Genomic DNA, 24,130 nt, shown 5'->3' on the forward strand with positions numbered 1-24,130 from the left:
AAGGGAATTGAAGTCACCTCTCTACAGGATTTCCTTGGCGAGAGGCGGGCGGAACACAACCGTTCCACCCTCGAAAGGTTACCGCTCTGTCAGACGCTGACGCTACATGCCTAAGGCATCCTTCCGCGAATACGGGCCAGTATCTCAAGATGTTAAGTAAACTAGGTAGTTCTGAAGGTCTGTCTCTTCTCCCAATCAACTTCCCTTCCTCCTTCTCTATTTCTCTAGTTAGCTTACAACTTACAGTATAACCCCCTATTAAAATGCCCGGAATAACCCCCTATCCCCTTATCTAAATTAATACCTTCCCCGGTGCTAGAAAATTGTTAGTCGCTAAATATCTCATCACCCTCTTAGTGGAGAACAACCCAGTCTTGTACGGTCGATGGATCAAGACCTGAGTGCTGACTGAGCAAGACCTACGTGCTGACTGAGCATACCCTGAGCGCCCTCATAAAGCGGCGGCACCCCGATCGGGAAATTCGTATCCGCGGCCTAAAATCTGGTACACACAGGTACATATGTATACATGTACTACAGGTACCTAGGTATCGATATGAATCAATGGGTATTCGTAGCATGGCATCTATGTAAGGGGCTTCAGCGACCGCCAAAACCAAACCATCCACGACGGCCTTTCGTTTCTTCTTCCACGGCACCTTGGGCTTGAGCTTGTGCCTGAGTTGGTCCCTCCTGTCGCTGACTACCTTCGCGCGGGTAATCAATGTAGTTCCATGCCACATCAAGGAACAAGGGCTTGACAGGAATGGGCTGCATTTGAGGTGGGTATGGCACCAGATTATTAAGGTCCAACCCAGATCCTGCGAACTGTTGTAGTCGTTCTACCACTGGGCGCTGGCTCGATTGTGCCGCCTCTTCAGCAGTCACTTTCTCCAGAGTGACAAGTCCACGGTACTGAGCAACCAATTCTCGCAAACTTGACTCCAAGGTACTTGCTTGCACTCGGGAGACGTCAAGCTTGGGGACACCCTCAGCATCTGTTGCTGACTGGGGGGAAGCGGATGCGACGAGGTTCAGGGCTTGAGAAAACAGCGCAAGAGCCTCCTTTGACTTCGAAAGCACTCCATGGGATCTTCCTAAGGCAAGACATCTAAAGAAGGGGGGAGAAAAGGTGATTAGTTGCGACAATCAGTGAAGATCGTGGTGAAAGAAAAAAAAAACATACCTGAGAGCACGGAAGTAGTGCCGCTTTGCCTCTAGATCCTGCACAAAGGCCGAGTCGGCCGCAACACCCGGAAGCTCGAGAATAAATTCCAAGCTCTGGAGTGTCGAATCATACAGGACGACACGCTCACGGAGCTTATTCAACTTCTTGCCGTTGCCTGTGGTGTGCTTCGCAATGTCCTTTCCATTCGATGTGGGTTGCTGTTCCTCAAAGGACAGACCGTCCCTTTCTCCACACAATACCCGGTTACGGCCGACTCGCCAGCCTACCAAAGTGTAATTAACTGCAGTTCGAGTGATTTGCAGTGCCTGCATTCTCTTATCGCTGGGATCAACACCCTCACTAGCCAGGTCATCAATGGCAGATTTGGTAGCATCGACAGCATCCTGACTGGCAATAATCACATTGTCATATGCAGCAGCTTTATCCTTAGCAGCGGCTGACTTTCCTGCGTCTGCCAGCCAAGTAGTGAGGCGAGCCTCCGCGGCCGAAGCAGCAGCTAGCGATTGAGAGATTGAGGCGTCGTCCAGTGGGACAGTTCGCGATCTCCAGGTGACAGATTGGGGCAACTCCTGCACCTCTCCCTCTGCAGTTCGTCGAGTACCGGCTGCTTCTTCAGCGAGACAAGAGGGGTCGATCTTCTCAACCTCGGCGCGAATCTCTGAGTCCAGTGGGAAGAATTCAATGGCTAGCGATGAGGTAGGTTTGGAGCGGGGGAGCTTCATCTGATAAGCGGCGTATCGGAGACTTGGGTCAACAGTCCCCGAGAGAAGGTCCCGAAAAGCGTCTCTCTTGACCCTTTGGCCCAAAGCCGTGTAAATCACTCTTGCGATGGAGTAGTCTTGGAGACACTGTTCCCATTTCCGCTTTTCAAGCCACAGAGTACCGGAAATCATTGCCAAATAAGCCCGAGTCTCCAGGATATCCATATCACTTGCCCCAGAAAGTGACTGTTCGTGAAGTAGCGAGACTAGATGCCGAGCATACCCAGTGGCCTTGTTCAGTCGTGAAATAATGTGACGCCGAGCAGCACCAGAGATGCCCTTTGCCGAAGTATCTGCGGAATGTGTGGACTTCATGTGCATTGCTTGCGCCCAAGCTCGTTCGGAACTAAGAAGCAAAAGATGTACATATCTAGCGTAGGTTAGAAACCTAGTCAAAAAGCAGCAATTGGGAATGGAAATATGGGTAAGCAACATACGACACATTGCTCCCAACATTTTCAGCAGTCACAGCTGGTTTGGCAGTATACTTGCGGCCTTTGACTGTGGCCTGACCAAGCTTCTTGCGGAGTTTCTGCAGTTTTCTGGTAGTGTGTGCCCGGTAGGCATTGTAGTCTCCCACAAGGAGAACCTCCTCTCTCTCTTTGAAGATAAACTCAGTGACCTCCATGATATTTTTTTCTTTCTTGTTCCTTTATTCGGGGTCCTTGTGATGAGAATGGGAGGGACACGGTTGAAGTGGTGGGCTCAGTAAAGGCGGTGAAACCCCGGCAATTTCATGCACCTCCGAATCTTTCGCGTTGTTTTCTCCAAGCTCATGGGACCTCGGATTTATCATTGCCTTTTTGTTCAAATCAAGGTGCTTTGACCTTGATTGGCAATTCATGTCCGGGACCTGTGTGTGAGCGACATTGTGGTGCACAATTCGAGGAGTCTGGTTTTCCTTCCTTGGTACGAATGGCACCATCAAGAACAACTTGCTCGATTACTTGTCATATTCAAATCCAGGACAGTTTTCTGACACGAGGATCATCTATACAGAGCTTCTGAGCCGAACACAATACATACCAAGGAACCATAGCGGCACCCTACGGCTCGAATCTACGATTGAGGGTGATGCTCGAACGTGCAACAGGCTGCCTCGAGAACGCGGGACGGCGTTTCCTTCAAGATTCCAATGGTGTTATCCGAAAAAGAAACTGCCTGCCTAGTCATTTCTGGACGCACAACGGCGCTGGAGCGGATGCTCCTCAGTGGTTTATCGCGCTTTTGCAGGCGTCAGGCCAACGACCGTCCCCCGTTCTTGGCAGTCAACACGAAAGCAGAGAGTCAAGCGATTGGATAGGGCCATCGCTCGAATTCTTATATCCTGGGCATACTCAAACTTTGGTAGCTTCGCGTCTGCCTCGCTCCCAGAACAGGACTGGATTTCGGAGGAGACCAAACCTGGGCTTTTCAAGATCTTATGCTTCCGTTTCAAATCCACAACAAGCTACCGCAAAGAGTTCATTCGCCCACAAAGATGCATCCAAGCGGGCCCAAGGGCCTCCGCATCCAGAATCTCTCGATAAGCACGGGTCAGCGAGCGCAGCTCTCCAGGCTTTCCTTCGGAAGGATGGCAGCGATTTTGATAAAGCTTGGGTGATGTACATCGCAGCCGGATGGCCGTCGGAACTCAATTCTGCGCTATGTGCTTATATGAGTAAATCATCCGGAGACTTACAGCGAAAACTAGCATGGTTAATCTTCAAAAGAATCCCACCCAAAGATCTCACCGAGTTAGACTTCAAGAACATTATAAGATCACGGGTTCTTTCGTTGCCGGATCGAAAACCGACCCGTTTGAGCAGTATCTCCCGGCTAGCCCTTTCCACGCCATTTTCCCAAGAGATCGTCTCGCTGTGTCTGATGCACATGGTGCAAAGCAGACAGTGGGACGCAATTGCCTCATCTTGGGAAACCCTATTGGAAACCCCTGAAAACAAGCGACCGCCATTGGAATCTTTGCTATGCCGGATTGATCGCTTTCACTTTCCTAGCTATTCCCTTGCCAGGCATCTCCTTGATTTGAAAACGCACATGTCAACCCCTCACGAGTCTCGTACTGATGGGGCCAAAGACTTTGCTCGCCGTATATTTCAACAATTCTTCGAGTCTGATGACATGGTCAAGCTCACACCGATATCAACTGTGCTTTCGCTGTTGCGCAGTTGCCGTCCTTTGGGCTTTGTAGCCCACGGGCACTATTTTCATGCGATAAAGTTCTACCGGAAATCAGAGGAGAGGTCGGAATTTGTCAAGTGCATCCTTTTTTATCGCCAATTGCGCGAAGAATTTCCGGATACAAGCCCACACCCGCAACTGATTCGTTCCATCATTGAACGCTTGTTGAAATTCAAGATGACCGACAGCTTGCCATACTTCTTGGACGAAGAGGCGCACTTTAATGAACATAAGCGAATAAACATCCGCTCTTACAATGACGCAATGGTTGCTTTTTCCAAAATTGGGGATGTACGACGGGTCCAATACTTTTTCGGCAGGTTCCTTGCAGATCACGGCAACCCGAAGTCCCAAAGGTCGGTGACTCCCCTTCTTGTCGTTCATGCGCGGCTAGGTGATGTGCGCGAGACACGGCGACAATTCGATCGAATTCCTACAGAATTTGGTCTCCCGCTGAACACAACTTGCTGGAATATACTGCTTCTGGCGCACACTACTGCCAAGGATCTACCAGGTGCTATTTCTGCCTTCTCAGAAATGCGAGAAAATCATGTACCTCCCAACTCGTTCACATTTGGCACACTGATGGGGATTTTCGCCCAGCGAGGCGACATCGAAGCCATCCGTCAATTACTCAAAGAGGTGCAGAAGAGTCGAGTACGAATCACGAGGCCAATGCTTGATACGGCTGTTCAGGCGTACTGCAAGAATGGGCAATTGGGTCATGCAGAAGAGCTTGTCGCAAGCAGCTGGAATTTAGCGGTGGGGGGGTCTCCCTTGCGAATGTGGAATTTTCTTCTAATGCGATATGCATTCAGGGTATCCAAGTTTTCCTTCCGGCGTGTCCTTGACCGCATGGACCGGCTAGGCTTGAAACCGGATGCCATGACTTACGCGGCTATTATGCTTGCTTATGTCTACGCTAATCAAGTGGATCGTGCGCGAAACACTCTCAGGCAGATGCATGAACGTGACTTGGAAGCCACCGAGCACCATTTTTCTATTCTCTTGCTCGGATATGTGAAGCAACGGAACCGCGATATGGTGCATGTTGTCTCCCGCGAAATGCAAACACGCTTCGGTCGAGTTGGGATGGAGGCGAGCCTGTTGAGCCTGAGAATGCAGATTGAGAGAGACGTGGAAAACGCAAAAGATCTTCAGACTCCTGTTGAAGATATTGTTCTCGAGAACGCAGAAAGGACACTTGTTGAATCAATCGCACGATTCGATGGCAATCCCTCGCCAGTCAACAGTCGATTATCTACACCGCTAGAGGGCTTTGCTGTTCAGTCTTTCAATGACACCCACTATCAACGGCTGATCGACGCATACGGAATCCAAGGTGGCGCTGACAAGGCACTCCAAACCTTCAACCATTACATGCAATCCAGACGAACTGCGGGATCATCGGACGGCGATGGGTTGGAATCCTTGCCGATTGACTTCATCAAAGCCGTTATGAATGCCTATTTTGGAACCCAGAACTACGAGAAAGTGGAAGAGTGCTGGAACAGTATTATGGCAAGTGTAAGCAAGACAGCGGGTACCTGTGACCTTGACAAAATCTTGTCTTCACAGTCGCCGATGTCAACCCTGCCAGCACCAGCCGAGTCCCCTCTCCCGTCGATGCTTTCAACCCCCACCACTCAAGCAGATAAGCCCAAAATCCTTCCTGCCCAACGCTTCATCCTGGACTTTCCACTCTCGATTTACCTGGAGTCGTTGGCCCGCCGAGGCATGTTTGAGAGAATACATCAAGTTGTGGCCGAAGTTCAGACAGCAGGCTTTGCATTGACTGGTTTCAACTGGTCAACCTACGTTCGAATGCTTGCAACATCTGATAATTATCCCGACAGTGTGGAGGCATTTCGACTCTTTGAGGAGAAGTTCATTGCTCGTTTCCCTGGTTGGTCGTGGTTTCTCAAGGGATATGGCGTGAGACCACTCAATGCCCCCGTGACAATCCTCCATCTCGAAGGTCGCTCAGGTATCACCAAATCTCGGAGAATGATGGGAAAGTTGGCCCGAAAACATTGGCGCAAAATCGAGCCCGATTACATGCACCCCCATTACCCCACCATGGTTCAACTCGCCAGCACACTACAACGGCTCCGACAAACAAGTATCATGGAGGGAAATAAGCATCTGGCGAATCTCTACAAAATTGCGCCACGGACTGTCGATACCCTCGCCGCGATGCCCTACCTGTCTGATAAACATCAGGGTACAATCCTTCGCGGCAAGGCAGCAAAAAGTGGGATGCGCCCACGCCAGGCCCACGTGTTCTCCTCGCGCACTGGTGCTCTTGGCCCTAGTGGCGACATGCGTGAACGGAGCTTTGAGGAAGCGACTGAGGAGCCTCTCATATTGAGCAAAGACCAATTCCCCGTGCCTTCTGCTGACGAGTCGAATTGTACTGTCTTACCCCGCAGTAAAGAAAATAAATTCTTGGACTCTTTGGCAAGCATCCTTCCTCGCGAGGACCGAATTGACCTGCAAACCTCGTTTGAAGAGCAACATGATGTGACAACACGCTGGAAGCTCCAAGTCAGCCATTACAGGGAGGTTATCGATCGGGCGCTCCGTTCCAATAATATCCCGCGCGCCGAGGCCTACAAGCGACGTTTGAAGAAGTTGCAACACCCCGACATCGAGAGGCAGACCCCCGAGCGGCAACTGTTCGACAAGGATAATCGCAAGTGGAAGCGGGATACTCCAGCCCACCTTCTGTTCAAGCCCGATACTGGGCTGCATGTGAAACCCGGACGGTCACCCGCACGACGAGACGCCGTGCGAAAAATGTACAAGGGACCCTGGACGACACCCAGGGAAGAACTGAGTGGCGACCGTTGAGCAGCGTGCTCCATGTATGTATAGTGATTTTGTAATTTTAGCTTGTATATATATCCTTGTTTTAACATCCAGTTGTGTACAATAAATACATTGATTTTCTCAACTTTCATTAGACATCGCTGGTTATATATATTCAAGTCTCTGTACTGTTTGGCCCCTTTTTTCCCCTTCTTCCATTTTCTAGTTCTAGAATCAAGAGTGGAAAAAGAAATTCAAAAAGATGCCGTAGTATATTAAATGTAACATCAAGGATAGATACCACACAAGCAGTCAAGTTTTCTTGTCTTCTTGAATCTACATGTAGCATTATTTCGTGGTTGCTATGGTACGTTGAACCGGTGAGAGCAAAGCGCAGAATGAATGCCATATTAAGCCGAACATTCATTAATACACATGTGGGTAACGTTATCGTTTCCCAACTACTCCGTACAAGCCCAGGACAGTTGATAAGAAGCCAGGAGAAGATAGAGAGCAAATGCAACTGTATTCGAAGTGCCAACTCTTGAAGGGGAAAAGAAGGAGAAGGACATGAGACTACCTAGCTAGCAGTTCTGTCAAATAGGGTCAGGTAACACTGACCCCAACAACAGTGCATACATAAATAGAACGTTGAATGAAGTTACGAGAAAAGTTCTGATGAGTATTGACCCGAATTGAATTTTTTTTTTTCATTGTGGATAAATATAATATGGGATGAATATCCCACACAGCGCTCCATACAATCAACCAGAATGGAAGAGGACCTTTCAGACCTCCTCGACACCCACCAGGACCGACCGACCGAAGTCAGACGTCGAGACCAGGTCAAGATCATCACCACTCCCTGGACCGAAACACAGACACTGCGGACAGCACGCGTGACAGTCGAGGCGGGAGTAAAAAGGTTTCACTTTAGGGCATCGAGGACATGTAGTCATCAGCAAGGGTGGAGATTCTGTGGCTCTTTTAAAGAGTTTAGAAAGGGGACGTCTACTCTAAAGTGATTCTTTGAACTGTAGAGGAAGAAAAGTCAGTGAAAAAGTTCAAAATGACCAAGTCCAGTGTGAAAAACCCAGAAGGGTTTTTCAACTGTTGGGGGGAGGAGAACGCACGTAGAGTCGCTTGAAGAAGAAGAAAAGGATCGGGGGGATGGGGGTTTATATACCTTTTTGAAAAATTATTCGCTGAGTCAGCACGGCACGTGGTACCCGTGGGACGCGCCTTCCTCGCGTGCAACTTCACGCGTTCCACTTTAGCAAATCGGGAAATCCCAATCGGCCCCCTCGACTCCCTCCTTACCACCAACACTATATTGCATCACACATCATGGACGGTTTGCAACTACGTGATGAGGCCGCGCAGGATCGCGTACGTGCCGCAACTGAATTTCTTGACCCTAGTAAGTCCATTGAGTTATGTGTTGTGCTCCCTTAAACTAATAAAGTTCTTTTTTCCAGATGATGCACGGGCACGCAGGTTCGTCGACCTCGAAGATTAACGCTCTATAATGTATCTCTAACAGACTGAAACAGTTATCGAGCGGATATTGTGGTTATGCTGAACAAGGGTGCGCGACGATTAACAGTGCGTGGATCTGCGAAATTCCCTGCCAGGAGGTGGTGCTGATAATTTTGGATAGGTCAGCATCGATGAAATCAGAGCACACAACCGGGAGCTTGCCGATGGGTAAATTACACCTCTATAACAAGTGCAATTGGGTTCATGGACTAATGGTTGTAGGCTGCTCTCTTCGCCATTCGATTATTCACAAGCCTTTGACGCTGCTTTGAAGGCGGTTGTCAAAACCCTACCCGGTCGACCACTTCGAGAAACTTCAGATGAAGCGGTGTGTATTCATTTCTGGCTGGGTTCTTAGCAGACATTCAATGTCTAACGATATCGACAGAACTACTACTGTGCTTATGTTGGCGCATTTGGAGAATTCTCCTGCAACCCCCGCACATTGGGATCAGAACAATTGAACCACATGGTCTCGCTCGAGGGAATTGTGACAAAATGCTCCCTGGTACGCCCCAAGGTTGTCCAGAGTGTTCACTATGTCGAGAGGAAGGATCGATTTGTTGCCAGAAAATATCGTGATCAAACTATGGGTGCCAGCGGGGCAACCAGTTTGAACGTTTACCCTCAAGAGGACGATGAGAAGAACCCTGTGAGTCTAGCCCAACACTTCTTACACTTTTTTGAGGCTAATGATAGATTTTCTAGCTTATCACCGAGTACGGTTACTCAACATATCTCGACCACCAGTCGATTTCAATCCAAGAAATGCCCGAACGTGCCCCGGCAGGACAATTGCCCCGAAGTGTCGAAGTGATTTTGGACGACGACCTCGTCGACACCGCCAAGCCTGGCGACAGAATCCAGCTGGTCGGTATCTACCGTACCCTCGGTAACGGAGGTAGTGGCTCGTCGACGTTCCGCACCGTCATCATGGCGAACAACATTATTCAGTTGTCTTCGAAGAGCGGCGGAGGTATTGCAGAGGCCGTGCTTACAGATACCGATATTCGAAACATCAACCAGATCGCCAAGAAGAGGAACGTATTTGACTTGTTGTCCAAGTCTCTGGCTCCCAGTATCCACGGTCATGACTACATCAAGAAAGCCATCCTTCTGATGCTTCTTGGTGGAATGGAGAAGAACTTGGATAACGGAACCCATCTTCGTGGTGATATCAACATCCTTATGGTTGGTGATCCTTCGACTGCGAAGTCCCAGCTTCTTCGTTTCGTGTTGAATACCGCGCCACTGGCAATCGCTACTACCGGTCGTGGTTCTTCCGGTGTCGGTTTGACTGCTGCCGTTACCTCCGACAAAGAAACCGGCGAACGTCGATTGGAGGCTGGTGCTATGGTCCTCGGTGACCGTGGTGTGGTGTGTATTGATGAATTCGACAAGATGAGTGATGTCGATCGTGTTGCCATTCACGAAGTCATGGAACAGCAGACCGTCACAATCGCAAAGGCCGGTATCCACACAAGCTTGAACGCTCGCTGCAGTGTTCTTGCAGCGGCCAACCCAATTTATGGCCAATATGATCCCCACAAGGACCCGCATAAGAACATTGCTCTTCCTGACTCCTTGCTTTCTCGTTTCGATTTGCTATTCGTTGTGACTGATGACATTGAGGATGCGCACGACCGAATAATCTCAGAGCACGTTCTACGCATGCACCGTTACCGCCAGCCTGGCACCGAGGAGGGTGCGCCCGTTCGGGAACAGCTCAACCAAACATTGGGTGTGGGTGGTGAAGACCGCCAAGATGCAAACGCGCCAAGTGAGGTTTTCGAGAAGTTCAATGTCATGCTCCACGGTGGTATGATTGACGCTGCCAATGCTGGCCGCCGCCGTGGCAAGAATGTGGAAATCATCAGTATTCCCTTCATCAAGAAGTACATCCAATACGCCAAGAAGCGAATCATGCCCGTCTTGACCAAGGGTGCTGCCGACCACGTCATCGCCACATACTCTGCTCTGCGAAACGATGAACTCACCGGGAACAAGCGTCGCACATCGCCCATCACCCCCCGTACCCTGGAGACACTGATTCGTCTGTCTACTGCACACGCCAAGGCCCGCCTGTCTAACCGAGTAGATGAGAAGGATGCCAAACATGCCGAGGCGATCCTGCGATTCGCCATGTTCAAGGAAGTGGTCGAAGACGAGCGCCGGAAGAGACGCAAGGTGACCACCTTCGATGATTCTTCCGACGACGACAGCGATGCCGAACTTGACGACAACTCCGATGATGACACCACCGCCCGCAACACATCAACCGCCACACCGGGTAGACGCACAGGCACAGCACGCACCCGCGGTACCGCAACGCAGTCTAGTGTTCCAGTTCCCGACGAGGACGAAGACCCAGACAGCCTATACACAGCCAGCCCTCGCGCTCAACGCCTGCGTTCGAGCCAGACAGCCCGCACCCAAACACAAACCGACTCTCAGATGTCAATGGCATCCTCACAGCCGGCCTCGCAGCTCATTGAGTCTCAGACAGATTCGCAGTCCACTTCCACAGACGTCCCGATCACCCCTGCCCGCATGGCAGTCTTCCGACAGACTCTGGGCCCGCTCATGGGCAAGACTGTGTTCAAGGACAGCGATACATGCAAGATTGATGACTTGATCAATGCCGTTAATACTGCTATCCGGGAATCGCCCACGCTTGGGGCTTCGCAGGTCTTCTCCCGCCCCGAGGCTATCCAGGCCTTGCGGGTCATGAACGACGATAATATCCTGATGTACCTCGAGGACGAAGAGGATGTGTACCGGGTCTAATTTATCTGGGTTATGTGGCACTGTCTATACTTTTTTCCTCCATGTGGAAAATAACTAGAGAGAATGCTGGATTTGTCTACGTCCAGTTTTACGAGCATGCTTTATTGTCATTGCATTGGGATTGATATCATTGCATGTTTTTTTTTTGTGTGTTTGGCGTATGGGGTGGGATTGTGAGGGAATATTAGTGAACTCAATACGAGAAATATGAATGAATACTCGATCCTTGACTTATATCAAGACCTGAATGGTAGCCCTACGCTTAGCTTACCTGCAATTGTAATGCCATGCCATGCCATGTGAACAGATTAGCAGTGATTCGTTTATTTGACACTGTAATGATGCAGTAAAATGGGAGTCCCGCCAAAGGAATCAGATCCAACACACCAGCATACATAGGCGAGGTACTCGGGCTTATCTATAGAACTAACGACACCGCGCTCTAAGGGATATGCATACATAGCTAATGCAAGTTTCCAAAGACAGCGCTCTGAGCAACAATTGCCTGGCAAACATGACAAGAGACCAAAAAAACAGGGTATAGAGATATGAACAGCATAAGCATGAATAACATTTCGTGCTAATGCCAGTGCAGTATTACAATTCCGGAACAGAATTCGGTATAGCCTCCTCTTTATCTTTCTCAATCATACCCATAGGCAACACGGAGTCATCAGACGAGAACGACGGCGTACGTACACCCTCCCGAATCTGCGCTTGCGTGAGAGGCGACAGACCCCTCCGAAGCGTCGAGCCCTTCCTTTTCCGCTGCTGCGGGCTTGCGTCCTGTCCAGAGGCGGTGCTTCCGCGACGGGGCCGACTGGAAGTAGAAGAGCGAGAAGGGGGACGGTCTTCGAAGCTTGTGTCGACGGGAGTGGTGCTGCGGGATGAGGTACGGGAATGGGACTCAGAGCGGGTATTGCGGCGGGAGGAGGGGCCGCGTTGCTCCTGGTTGAGTTTCGTGATGGAGGGGTGGTGGCCGTGACCTAGACGGTGTTTGAATTCCGGCTCGATTGGGCGGTGCAGGGTTCCTGCTACGAGACGGCGGCGCTGGGAAGCGCGCCAGCCGAACCCAAGTCGGTTGAGCCAGCCTCCTTCTGTTTGGGCGAGGTGGTGCTCGCGCTCGCGTAGTTTCAGGCGGAGCTGGGCGCGACGCTCGTTTTCCTTTTCCCAGAAGTCTGTGCGGTAATCGTCCCAGTTTTCGCGGAATTCTGGGGAGAAGGACTTGGGTAGCAGGAGGAGACGGATGTAGTCGCCTCCCGGACTGAGGTCTTCTTCTACCAGGCCGGACTCGGTGTCGGTGCCGTTGTAGTACTGTTGATAGTGCTGCCGACTACCACCAGCGCGTTTATCGGAGAGGCTCTGCTCCACGAAATGGTAGTTTCCATTGGGGGAGGGTAAGAACGGGGCGGAGAATGGGAATAGGAATGAGATGTAGGACAGTAGTTCCTGCCAGAAGGGACCGCGGATAATGATGATCTTGGTGTTCATTACGCGCAGGCCGCGATTGGAGACAGCGAGCCAGCGCCGAGGCCATCTGATTCCTCGTTCCCATTGCCCTGTACCCCAGACGAGTAGTGCGGTTACCACCCCGCCAAGTAGGGCGACTTTCTCCGCCATTTCCACCACCCAGTAGACTGAACCGCCGACACCGCGGCCATCTTCACGTGGGCGAAGGAAAAGGGCATATGCAAAATGCGCAAGCCAAGCGGCCAGTAGAAGTAGGAAGAACGTGTTCTGGCGGCGACGCTCGCGCAGGGCCAGATATTGGGCTCGCAGCGAGGTTTCGAGTATTAAAAGGTTGAGGTAGATCTGGGGTGGGGAGGAGGGCAGGTGTGCCAGCGGGTCTGGGGTCGAGGGACGTTGAGGAGAGGGATCTGAACGGGGAGCTTGAGATGACCGTGAGGAGTTCAATGGCTCTGGGGTTGTTGAGGCGCGAGCATCCGGTGTTGGGGCACCCTTGACCATCTGGTCTAAAGGCGAAGCCATGATAAAAGAGTCCCAAGATGAGAATAGAATATGAAAAGTCAAGCTCGTCAGTTAAAGTCAAATCAAAACTTGGCCGATCCGGCCCAAAGCGAATGTCATTGGTGTCATCGCATGTGAAGAAGAGGGAGAAAGGCGGCAAGTTGGAAGCGAAGTTGGATCGACACCATCTGCCCAGTTGACTTGGTTTCTTGTTTTTCTTCTTTCTACACACATAATTCTATTTTGACCATTGACCATCGCCCCTAGGGGATTCAACCATCATATTTCTAGTTTCATCGGCTCTATTCCATCGGATATTACATCTTCTGCCCGGTGCGCATGTTAAGCCTACCGGGGTTAAGCGGAGTGACCGAATTGTCTCCGTGCTCCCCTCTTATACGCCCATGAGCGCCACCGTTCAACTTTTGCTAGCTGAAACCCTCTATCTTACCAACTTGCGAACCGCAGACATAGCTTCACTTGCCTTTCCCTTTCCAGTCCCTCGACGTCAGGCTAAACTTCGCTCAGTCGCCTTTGCCACTCTCCCTCGGAGGCAACGACTGTCTTCAATGGCGTCAGAATCATTGAACTCGTCCCACGAGGACATCCATGGACGTCATCAACGCCCAGTTGAAAACAACCCCGAGAGGATCTCAGGAAGTCCATATGCGAGTCAGGCTGCTACTGGCGCGGCAGCGGCGCGCGCACTTTTCCCGTTGGGATACCGCGAAGGCTTCAATCAATGGGTAAGCTATGATCGAGGAGCCCCCATTTCCGAATTCCACTAATCATTTGCTTTACATAGTGGGCTCGTATACCTGCAGCTGCTGCCGAACACAAAGTTCTCTCTTATCTGCCTTACTTGCATCACCAGCCCCCCACCCACCTCCAGACTGGACAAACGACAGAGCTCCCCGATGGCACTACCCCTACCAGTCTCGAGAGTGCAGACCCTAATCAACTGGGCGAAGTCACCACTAACTCCCTTGATGACCCTTACGGCCCTCGCCGATGGCGCTCCAGCATGGTAGAGCTGAGCGGGAAAGACCGCGCGCTCAATGAGTTCTCGGTGGAGAGGGTCGGCGAGGAAGCAGACCAGCATTTGGTTATGCTCCACGGCTACGGCGCTGGACTTGGGTTCTTCTATAAAAACTTCGAACCGCTGAGTCGGTTGAAGGGCTGGCAACTCCACGCCTTGGACATGCTAGGCATGGGCCGGAGTACTCGACCCTCATTCAAAATCAGGGCAAAGGAAAGAGAAGCAGCCATCAGGGAGGCCGAGGCTTGGTTTGTGGATGCCTTGGAGGAATGGCGCATCAAACGAAAGATTGATCGCTTCACCTTGCTTGGACACAGTCTTGGCGGGTACATGGCGGTCGCCTACGCGCTGAAATACCCCGGTCATCTGAATAAGCTTATCCTGGCATCTCCAGTCGGCATCCCGGAGGATCCCTACGCTGTTACTGCAGATGTGGCCGAGCCTCCGGCATCAACGTTGTCCAACGAACTTACCCAAGACGAGCGCGAAATCAGTTCGTCTGCCATTCCACCAAAGACAGCCGACGGTAGCTTTATCACTGGACGCCAACCACTTCCGACTGATTCCATTCCACCACAACCCCCACGACGGGTTCTCCCCAAGTGGTTCTCGTATCTGTGGGACGCCAATATCTCCCCCTTCAGTCTGGTGCGGTGGGCTGGACCTTTAGGACCACGTCTCGTGTCCGGATGGACTTCTCGTCGTTTCTCCCACCTACCAGCCGAGGAAGCTAAAGCACTCCACGACTATTCATACTCGATCTTCAGTCTTCGCGGAAGCGGCGAGTACGCGCTAGCATACATTCTTGCCCCCGGTGCTTTCGCTCGCAGTCCTCTGATACACCGTGTTCAGGGCCTCGGAAGACAACTAATCCAAAACACAAGCGGTCTCCCTCACCCAGTTGCCGCCGCTACTACTTCATCAACACCCGCTGAGAACACGCCCGCCTCCACTGCCGCTACTTCATCTGAGTCTTTGGCACCAGCTCGGCGCGAGAAGGGTCTTCCCGTGGTATTCATGTATGGCGACCACGACTGGATGGATGTCTCAGGTGGCCATGCAGCAGTCGCTAAATTGGAAGAAGAAAAGCACAAAGTCCTGGAGAAGGCTACTCCAGAGGAACAGCGTGCGGATGAAGGTTCCTCTAGAGTGGTTGTTGTGAATAAAGCTGGGCACCATTTGTATCTCGATGGCTGGGAGGAGTTCAACAGTATTGTGCTCACCGAGATGGAAGAAGTCAACCAAAGGGAGAGAAGTCGTCAGTAATGATGTGGATATCGCTTCTTTTCCTTTGGCGTGATAATGTTCTATCAAATTTAGAGCTGGAGGGTGATGTTGATATTGGATACCTTCATCCCTCCTTTATTGTGGCTTTTTCTCTTTTTTTTTTTGGCCCCTGGTGTTTATGTACCTCTCCCCCCCCTCTTTTACGTGGCTACATTTCTGTACGGTACATATTGACTAGATAGACTTGAACAGAATCAATGACAGTTGCCATGAATACTCCAGTCGGAGAAACAGCTTTTCATGGCACTTTTTTTTTAATCACTTGTGCTCCTTACGCCTTCCAAAGAAAAAAAAAAAAAAAAAAAAAAGAACCAACACCCTTCATCCAGCTCGATCTCCAGCAGCCAGCCCCCTCGAATTCGGCCCAGAGATACTTTGTCTCCGATGCCTAGGGCTAGTGGGATAATGCGCCATCAACCGCGCTAGCCCCACGGATGAAGCATCACGCTCTTCAGTCGACAGACCAACTGCGGGGGTATTATACCCACTAGTACTAGGGCTAACTCTTCCAGAGAGAATATGGCTACCAGAGGACCCAGGCCGCCTCAACGAAAAGTACCCACCGCCGCCTCCGTTAGCAAGGCTCCCGCCACTACTATTGCTCCCGAAGCTCTGTCCCAGCCCATCCCCGAAGCTGGAGAGATATGAGCTCGTGAACGGCGCACCGCTAGCATTGAAAGTGCGGGGGAGAACCCGCGACTGGGAAAGCGAGTTCGAATCCAGTCGCGCGTATGGCTGCGGCGTCATGAACGGGGCCGTGGGTCGTGCCGTCGACGATAACATCGACTGACCGTACTCCCTCGAATGAACAGCTACGTTATCAGGCCTGGTTGACAGCGCTATGGAGAGCCCCGTTCCCGTGCGTCGGTCGGATGTCGTCAGCGAAGAAGTCGTGAGCGAGCGGTGGTGGTGTCTTGACCCGTCTTTTTGTTTCTCCGGGTAGATGTCCTGTGAACCCGTTGCTCCTGTCCGCGATTGGAAATTGCTTCGGCCGTTGCGCCAGTCGGCGCTTTCGGGGCTGGTTAGAGTGCTTCCGGCGTGGACACTTGTGCATAGTGTGACGAGCTGCGATGGGAGCTCGAGGCGGTTGTTTAGAGAGAGCCAGGCTCGCTCGTCTGCGTCGATGTCTGCGTCTGGGTCGACGTCGCCGATGCTATTTGTTGAAGAGGACGAGGTTGAACTAGTGGCTTTCTCGTGTGGAGTATTTAAGCTGCGTGTTTTGGAGGTCCGGTACGAGCGCCAGCCACCTACGCCTTCGAAGTCTCGTCTTTCATCCCCGCTTATGGGCAGGCTGTAGACGGGTGTTTGGGTAGATAGGTTGTGGGCCTCGATCATGCTCCGTGCATAAGAGTTTCTTTTTCGGTTTGCTGGGTCGTCCAGACTGGTGCCAATGCCCCAGGAATTGAGAGGGTCATTTGTCTTTCGTGGATGTGTCGTCGTTTGACTGGAGTTCCTTCTTGATCTACCGGCAGCTGGGGTTGTAGGTTCTGAAGCCGCGAATGTCAATAATGATGAGGTAGATGAGGTTGGCACTGAGAAGAAATGCATGACCAATCCATAGACTAGCTCAATACAGACTACTGAGAGTCTGAGTAACAGTGCAAAAAGCGCAGCGGAGATTGTAACCCATGCTGAGAGAATGAGTGGGATAGAGATGAGGCCCAGGATAGGCAGCGCGAGCAACGTTGATATGGAGGGCCACATTGAGGAGTTAGTCTACATCCCTAGGAAGGGATCAAAACACCAAGAGTCCATGATTATAAGACTTTCGGCGTTTTACAACGCCCAGTCACAGCACAAACAACAAATTGCGGAGAAAGCATGTGATGGATGCCCCAGGCACAAAACGCCAATTACATCACTTCGGGAACTTCCAGCCTTTGTATATCAAAAACTTAGAATCTACATTGTAGCTCTGGAGAACTTATTCTATTTTGTCATTGAATATCCCCCAAAAACATGCCAGAGGAGGAACCTTTCCCTTGGGACATTGGTGTCCACGATGCCCACTGCCACCCCACCGACACATTGGCCTCAGTGGCCGACATCCCGCAGATGAAAGCGACAACACTGACAATCATGGCTACACGCGGGGAAGATCAAGATCTCGTACAACAAACAGCGGTGTCACTCTCAGCCAAGGAAAGCCAATCAACAACAGACCGTGTAGTCCCCTGCTTCGGCTGGCACCCGTGGTTCTCGCACCAGATCCTGGACGACACTGCACAACCAACATCAGCACAAAACCCAGCCGAACACAAGTCCGCCCACTACACTGCCGTCCTAGTACCATCTCCAGCCGACGACCCGCCATTCATTGATTTACTTCCTGTTCCAAAGCCCCTCTCAGAACTAATATCTGAAACTCGGAACCGGCTCCTACAGTTCCCGAATGCATTAGTCGGCGAAGTAGGCTTGGACAGGTCATTCCGACTCCCGATTCCATGGACTCTAGCCGATACCGATAACAGAGATGACCAGCTTACACCCGGCTCACGGGAGGGCCGACGTCTCTCAAATTACCGCGTCAAGCCGGAACACCAGCGCACCGTGCTGAAAGCGCAGCTACAGCTAGCGGGAGAAACGAACCGTGCCGTCTCGATGCACAGCGTGCAAGCCCACGGCGGGGTCTTTGAAGTTCTCAAGGAGCTCTGGGCAGGATATGAACGGGTTGTGCTATCGCGACGGAAGAGAGACAAGCAGCGGGATGCGGAAGGCGCCGTATCCGATGACAACGAAGACGATGATGAAGATAAGATGCCGGATGGATCTCAGTCTACTAAAACGTCTGAATTCAATGGGAAATCGTATCGGCCTTTCCCGCCTCGTATCTGCATGCACTCTTATACCGGTTCGGTTGAGCCTATTCGTCAGTTCTTGCATCGGTCGAATCCGTCGGATGTTTATTTCTCTTTCTCGAAAGTTATCAATTTCTCCGGTACTGCTGAGAAGAAGGTTGGCGATGTTATCAAGGCTTTGCCTGAGGACCGCATTCTTATCGAAAGTGATCTTCATGTTGCGGGTGCGCAGATGGATGAGTTGCTGGAAGATGTGGCCCGACAGGTTTGTCAGTTACGTGGATGGGAGTTGCGGCATGGTGTACAGGTGCTTGCGGATAATTGGCGGCGATTTGTGTTTGGCTAGATCTTGTGTTTCATTTTTCTATTCCTGCATGGGGTGAGCTTAGATTCGATTTCTGATTTATTGCGGTTTTCTTGAGCGGTGCGATTAGCGAAAATGCATATATGGCGCGATCTAGGCGATTCATTCAAGATACGAAAAGGCCCCAACTAATTTTATCCGATATCACTATTTGCAATTATATGATGTGGTATATCTCTATCATTGTATGTGATCATTTGTGACATGGTATCATAGGCTGGGCCTGTAGGTGCCTGTGACCTGACATGGTCTCTAAGATGTATCGTGTATCTGCGTGCCCCGGCATGGCTCGTCTCGTCGTCAAAGTAGAAAAGGTATGTGGAGAGCAGGCGATGGAAAAGATGACAGCTTTATACAGTCATCAACCAGAGGTAGCAAGACAAAGCTAGCTATGTATCCATCCTCCGTCGTGAATAAGATCTGCCATTGGGGCATCCTGCCAGTAGATCTGCCGCCATTCATCTTCGAGCTCGGGCAGACCTTCGACTCCCACAGGGGGAGGTAGGTCTACATCACCGAAGGCGAACAACTGTCGCCAGTCTGGATAGTCGCGAGCTGGCTCAATAGAATCGACTTGCATGCTACTTGAGAAAGGATCGTTCCTTTCCAGCGGGCCAACATTAAGCCGGAGAGGGGCAATCCAATTATTAAATTGAGCATTGGGTTGTGGTGAGAGGGTTGTTTGTTGGAGAGGTGTGGATTCGGGGGTGGGCACACCGAAGGAGAGTGCTCCGGGGGTTTGCATGGTAATTGATGGAACAGGAGAGGCAATGGGCATCTTGTGCGCATGATGAGGGTCACCAAATGGCTTAGGTCGTTCTGTGGTTGCCATCCGAAGATCTTCTTGCAGACGTTTGGAGTCCTCAAAGAGTCGCAGGATTGTGCCAGCATGAACCCAGTATTGAGCCAACTCGCGCAGCGAGTAAGAGGCAGAATCGAAGCGACGCAAGGCATTGATGGCAAGAACCGGGTTGGAGAAGCGGAGTTCAACTCGGACTTGAATCATTGCCGTGAAGAGCGTATGGACGCCAGTGTACCAAAGGAACTTCAAACGTTCATGCATCCTGAGCTCCTCAAAGATTGAGGCTATGACCCCGGCGGCTGCACTGCAAATTTCTGCATCGTGAGGGCCATAGTCATCGGAATAGGCCGAGGCTCTGGGATGGGGCCGGTGCAACAGAATGAGGAAGTTATTGTAGGTCAGATGGAGCATGGCGGACCAAGGATCCATATCAGATGCGCGAAGCCGAAGATTATCAGGAAGTTTTAGAGACCAGGTTGCCAGTGATCCGTCTGCTTCCTGAAGAACGGCCTTTCGCCGTTCCTCACTTGCCCGAAGTCCAAATCGATCACGAATGAGATACGAAATCATCGTACAGAGTTCGGTAAAATGAATCACGTAGTCTGCTTGTACAAGAGGTCCACAATTCTCAAAATCTGCGGGCGTCAAAGGAGACACGTCAGAATCGTCCAGATTGCTGAATTGAAACTTTGATTAGTATTTGCTGCAAATTGGCCGTTTGGGATGACTTACATCGCTTGAGGTCGGCCATATGACAGAGAGATCAACACATCAAATTGGACCAGAATGAACCAAACTCTCCGCCACATTCGCCTATCGCGAGTCACGAAGCTACTGGAAACGGGATTACGGTGCATTCCAAGCCCCGTGGCGATACGTGCAGCGGCCCCAACCCAAAAGTGAGCATCTGCAGCAACATCATCATCTGCGCTGTCCGAATGCCACGTCAAAAGAAGGGCCGCTTGAACAAGAATGTCACGATTTCGCTCGATGCGATTGTCAAACAGGTACTTGGTACGGCGGAAGAAAATTTCTTTGAGAGCGTCTCGCTCTACTTTTGCGCGAGAAACATGCGCCCCAACCAACAAAATTGCTTGAAGAAGTAGAACTGGCGGAGGATCTGCAGGATCCCGGTTCCGGTATTGTGTCATGAATAAATCTTCATCGATGATTGGGTATCCCGGATTGACATATGTGAAATAAGCCTGGACCAATTCATCTGCGAGAGCCGGTTCTGGGAGTGTTAGAGCATCCATAAGAAGCTGATCATGGCCGGTCTTCATTTGACGCCGCGGGATTTCGTTGCTCGCAAAATGGTATACATCGTCATCTTGTTCTCGTTGTTGTCGGAACAAGAATGACATGTTCGAATGTTCGTGTCCGACATAGAAGGCGCGCACGCCTCTTTGGATCTCTCTTCTGCCGGATTCCTCCTCATCTATTAATTTGACGAGATGTTGCTCCATCTCCGTATGTGCCTCGTGGGCATGCGTCATATCGGGGCCGTGCCGGCCAAATGCCTCTGATCCCGCGCCTTGCTGGAATCCATGTTGCGGAAGGCCCCCAGATATCGGTGTAGCATGGCCGCTCTGGAATGCAGTTGGGAAGCTTGGTGGTAATGGTGTCCCCGCTGCAAGAGCAGGATTTGAAGTGGGATCGGATGTGGGTAGAGGCCGAGATCGGATCGGAACGGGATCTAGGATTGAGCGTACTGCAAGACGCTTTTTCTTTTCATGTATGCGACAGTCGGCCTTTCCGGAGGCGCGACAGTTGGTACAGGGAGTCCCGACGGTACGGGCATCGCAGCGAACCTTGCGCCGGTGACAGTGGACACAAGCTGCGGAACCTAAGAGATTTTTGAGTCACCGGTTAGCGAGTCTGATCGCGCAAAAATAACCGACGACCGAGAACAAAAAAGACACCGCAAATCAAATTACACAACGATCAGGCAATCAGGCAGACAGGGGGTATTGCACAAGCGCTTACCTTGTTTGCGCTTGCTCACCCCGTCCACCGGGAGCGGCGAGGGGGCGTTATCGTTGACGGAGGACATGGCAGGAGTACCGTTGACATCATTCGTCCAAATCGGCCACGATTCTGCATTATTCGAGTCACCAACACTAGTCACTTCAAGGCATCATGGGCGAACTCCGAAACGATTGCCGAGGATAATGCGACAAACAACACAATCAAAGAAACAAAAATGTCGGGAAGTTGAGGGAACTGCGGGATCGGGTCTCTGGTGGAGACTCACGTGGATGCGGAGAAACCGATTATGTAAAGAAGGGCCAAATTCGTATCACAGGGTCATATTCCTCCTTGGGAATTGCATAAGATTTGATATATCGTACTCTGAATCAATGCAATGAAGTTTTTATCTTCTCCTAGAACATCAAGTACAAGTTTTAATTTCTCTTTGGTGGGCTGAATATGGTGCACAGATCGATCTATATACATTTATCCGCACAGCCACTGTACTACGCATTTTACATGCATATAGTCTACTAGTAGGACGCCTAAGTTTCTGTTACAATTTGCTTTTCTGTATGTCTGCAGTCGCCTTGGACCCCTAATGGATCTTGTCTGAGAAGAAATGCTTACACGCAATAGTAGGTCAAAGCCCTGAATCAATTGCTCTGATTCATTAGTGGAAAAAATCATTCAAGGGTTATACTTACATCACTTGGAACAAAATAAGTGAACAAATTTGGACAATAGCTACTATTCTACATAGTGAAGGCTATCGTCTTCATTGTGTACCGGGCTGTGTCTGTGCCTGATATGCAGAGCCTCAATGGTCCAATGTATAAGTCACATGTCCACCCCATCCTTCGTTCGCTCTGCGTACATATGTATGAAGGGGGCACTTGACTCTTGATAAGGCTTCACCGACGGAACTTTTGATCTTCAAATATTCCTCTAGAGACAGTGTACCCACGTGGATCTCGTCATCGGGCAATTCGCCGCCTCCATTGCCCTCACAAAGTTCTGCTGTAAGAACACGATCAATTGCTCGTGCGCGTTTCCCAGCATGATTTGGAATAAAATTTGCTCGTCGGTGAAAGTGGCCCTAAAGCCAGTATGCCTTTTTCTGCAGAAGTTGCTGGTTTTTCTTTTGCTCGAGACCAGAGACCAGGAGGTTGTAGGTGGGTATCTTGACATTCGCATCGACCGTTGCCTGGATATAAGCTACCGTCTTCTGCGCTTGGCGTAAGCTTTGGGTCCAAAACTCCTCTGCGTTGTCTGGGACATAGAAGCCTGACTCGCTAGGTGTTGTTTTCGAAAATGAACTCTGTGATTGCATGCCCGTGATTACTGTTGAAGACATCGGGCGGTCAACTGTCTGGTCCGGAAAAGTTGCAGATGTGAACCTCGGAGGACCAGGTGTTATGGGGGCCTCTTTCCTCGGATTCAGTGACGCCATCGTACTTTCCTGAAACAGAACCAATAGAGATGACCGGAGAGTAATGCACTTAGTACGCCGTATAGCAAAACCGCATAGGAAGGAAAGAAGAAGAAGATAGGGAGTAGAGTCTATATGGAGTGGGTCCTATCATCTATTATTATTTCCAGCAGGTTTTAGACGCCATCGCGCCAACCGGGTTTTTACCAGGCAGAAAATTAATCAAAGGTTATACATCAAAGTTTATACATACAACATATAAAAGTTTCTTACACAGAGTATGCTCTTTTTTTACCGTCTTCGTATACACCTAAAAAGAGCATCCAAAAGAGCATCTCAAAGACAAGACAAGGCCGCATCAGCGGCCGACTATTTTTATTAAGAATAAATTAATACTCTATACCCATAGTACGAATTTCACTCGTACTAATATCATATCTAGAGGGGATAGAATAAGTCTGCCCTTTACTCCTTAGGGCGTCTTGCTTATTATTCCTAGAAGAGAAGAGTCCTTCTATATCCTTCAATATTACCGATCTCAATCTCCTTGGTAATGATTTTTGAGATGGGAGAAGCCGAATTATATCGGTTGGGGCGATGGGGTCCTAAAACCTGCCGTAATTATTGGTGCGCCAAAACTTAAATGTGCCCTAACTGGAACCTCGGAAGATCTGCGAGACTCATATATCAGCTTCACCTTGTTTAAATTCCTGGGCTGAATTAAGGCAGATGTTACGAAACTAGGAGGGTCTAATGCCAAGTGGGGCCTTTATGTCCAATTATCTTACATAAGGAGTGTTTAGCAATCAATAAATGGACTTGCTTTTTTGGCCGCGCGGACTTTGTACCAACTCAGCTCTTGCAGCCAACATTTCATTTGAAATTCGAGTCAATCTCACACCTAGGCGGGAAATAATTCATTATATAAGCGGCAACGTTATCCATGAATACCCGTACTCCGTACACCCCATCCCTTGTTCGCTCTACATCTGAAGGGGGCATTTGACTCTTAATAAGGCTTCACCGACGAAACTTGTGATCTTCAAAGATTTCTCTAGAGACAGTGTACCGAACTGTTCCGAGCTATGTAATATTTGAGATGGGCCCAAGCTACTCCCAAAAAGAAATAGGCCCCCGAGGCTGACGGCCCTATCTGGTTGCCGAAGATTCTCGTTCTTGGCCAATAGCCCCTGGAAAACGA

General features: G+C 50.4%; 9 protein-coding genes across 9 annotated transcripts; 4 read left to right on the forward strand and 5 right to left on the reverse strand.

Moving 5' to 3' along the window:
• Nucleotides 1-600: 600 nt before the first annotated feature.
• N7455_000398 (signal recognition particle subunit SRP68) lies at nt 601-2,578 on the reverse strand (the record flags this gene model as incomplete). The annotated part of the gene is made up of 3 exons (XM_040952069.2): nt 601-1,111; nt 1,187-2,320; nt 2,388-2,578. The coding sequence occupies 3 exons, from the start codon at nt 2,576-2,578 to the stop codon at nt 601-603; spliced, it is 1,836 nt and encodes a 611-aa protein (XP_040817486.2).
• Nucleotides 2,579-3,024: 446 nt separating this feature from the next.
• On the forward strand, nt 3,025-6,984 carry N7455_000399 (putative translation regulator (Cya5); the record flags this gene model as incomplete). Its single annotated transcript, XM_040952415.2, has 1 exon — nt 3,025-6,984. One exon carries the CDS (start codon nt 3,025-3,027, stop codon nt 6,982-6,984), a length of 3,960 nt encoding a protein of 1,319 aa, XP_040817294.2.
• Nucleotides 6,985-8,289: 1,305 nt separating this feature from the next.
• On the forward strand, nt 8,290-11,268 carry N7455_000400 (MCM DNA helicase complex subunit MCM3; the record flags this gene model as incomplete). The annotated part of the gene is made up of 7 exons (XM_040952054.2): nt 8,290-8,362; nt 8,421-8,439; nt 8,496-8,547; nt 8,603-8,649; nt 8,704-8,809; nt 8,870-9,133; nt 9,190-11,268. 7 exons carry the CDS (start codon nt 8,290-8,292, stop codon nt 11,266-11,268), a joined length of 2,640 nt encoding a protein of 879 aa, XP_040817077.1.
• Nucleotides 11,269-11,865: 597 nt separating this feature from the next.
• On the reverse strand, nt 11,866-13,257 carry N7455_000401 (Spo7-like protein; the record flags this gene model as incomplete). The annotated part of the gene is made up of 1 exon (XM_040952304.1): nt 11,866-13,257. One exon carries the CDS (start codon nt 13,255-13,257, stop codon nt 11,866-11,868), a length of 1,392 nt encoding a protein of 463 aa, XP_040817377.1.
• Nucleotides 13,258-13,640: 383 nt separating this feature from the next.
• Nucleotides 13,641-15,541, forward strand: N7455_000402 (putative alpha/beta hydrolase; the record flags this gene model as incomplete). The annotated part of the gene is made up of 2 exons (XM_040952462.2): nt 13,641-13,982; nt 14,042-15,541. The coding sequence occupies 2 exons, from the start codon at nt 13,641-13,643 to the stop codon at nt 15,539-15,541; spliced, it is 1,842 nt and encodes a 613-aa protein (XP_040817362.2).
• Nucleotides 15,542-15,883: 342 nt separating this feature from the next.
• On the reverse strand, nt 15,884-17,266 carry N7455_000403 (uncharacterized protein; the record flags this gene model as incomplete). The annotated part of the gene is made up of 1 exon (XM_040952181.2): nt 15,884-17,266. One exon carries the CDS (start codon nt 17,264-17,266, stop codon nt 15,884-15,886), a length of 1,383 nt encoding a protein of 460 aa, XP_040817275.2.
• Nucleotides 17,267-17,521: 255 nt separating this feature from the next.
• On the forward strand, nt 17,522-18,706 carry N7455_000404 (TatD family hydrolase; the record flags this gene model as incomplete). The annotated part of the gene is made up of 1 exon (XM_040952226.2): nt 17,522-18,706. One exon carries the CDS (start codon nt 17,522-17,524, stop codon nt 18,704-18,706), a length of 1,185 nt encoding a protein of 394 aa, XP_040817280.2.
• Nucleotides 18,707-19,109: 403 nt separating this feature from the next.
• On the reverse strand, nt 19,110-21,579 carry N7455_000405 (uncharacterized protein; the record flags this gene model as incomplete). The annotated part of the gene is made up of 3 exons (XM_040952422.2): nt 19,110-20,202; nt 20,259-21,372; nt 21,513-21,579. 3 exons carry the CDS (start codon nt 21,577-21,579, stop codon nt 19,110-19,112), a joined length of 2,274 nt encoding a protein of 757 aa, XP_040817373.1.
• Nucleotides 21,580-22,596: 1,017 nt separating this feature from the next.
• N7455_000406 (uncharacterized protein) lies at nt 22,597-22,950 on the reverse strand (the record flags this gene model as incomplete). Its single annotated transcript, XM_040952358.2, has 1 exon — nt 22,597-22,950. One exon carries the CDS (start codon nt 22,948-22,950, stop codon nt 22,597-22,599), a length of 354 nt encoding a protein of 117 aa, XP_040817330.2.
• Between the last annotated feature and the right edge of the window lie 1,180 nt (nt 22,951-24,130).

This window comes from Penicillium solitum (genome assembly GCF_028829755.1).
Source record: "Penicillium solitum strain IBT 25940 chromosome Unknown utg000001l_segment0_segment0, whole genome shotgun sequence".
Taxonomy (NCBI): domain Eukaryota; kingdom Fungi; phylum Ascomycota; class Eurotiomycetes; order Eurotiales; family Aspergillaceae; genus Penicillium; species Penicillium solitum.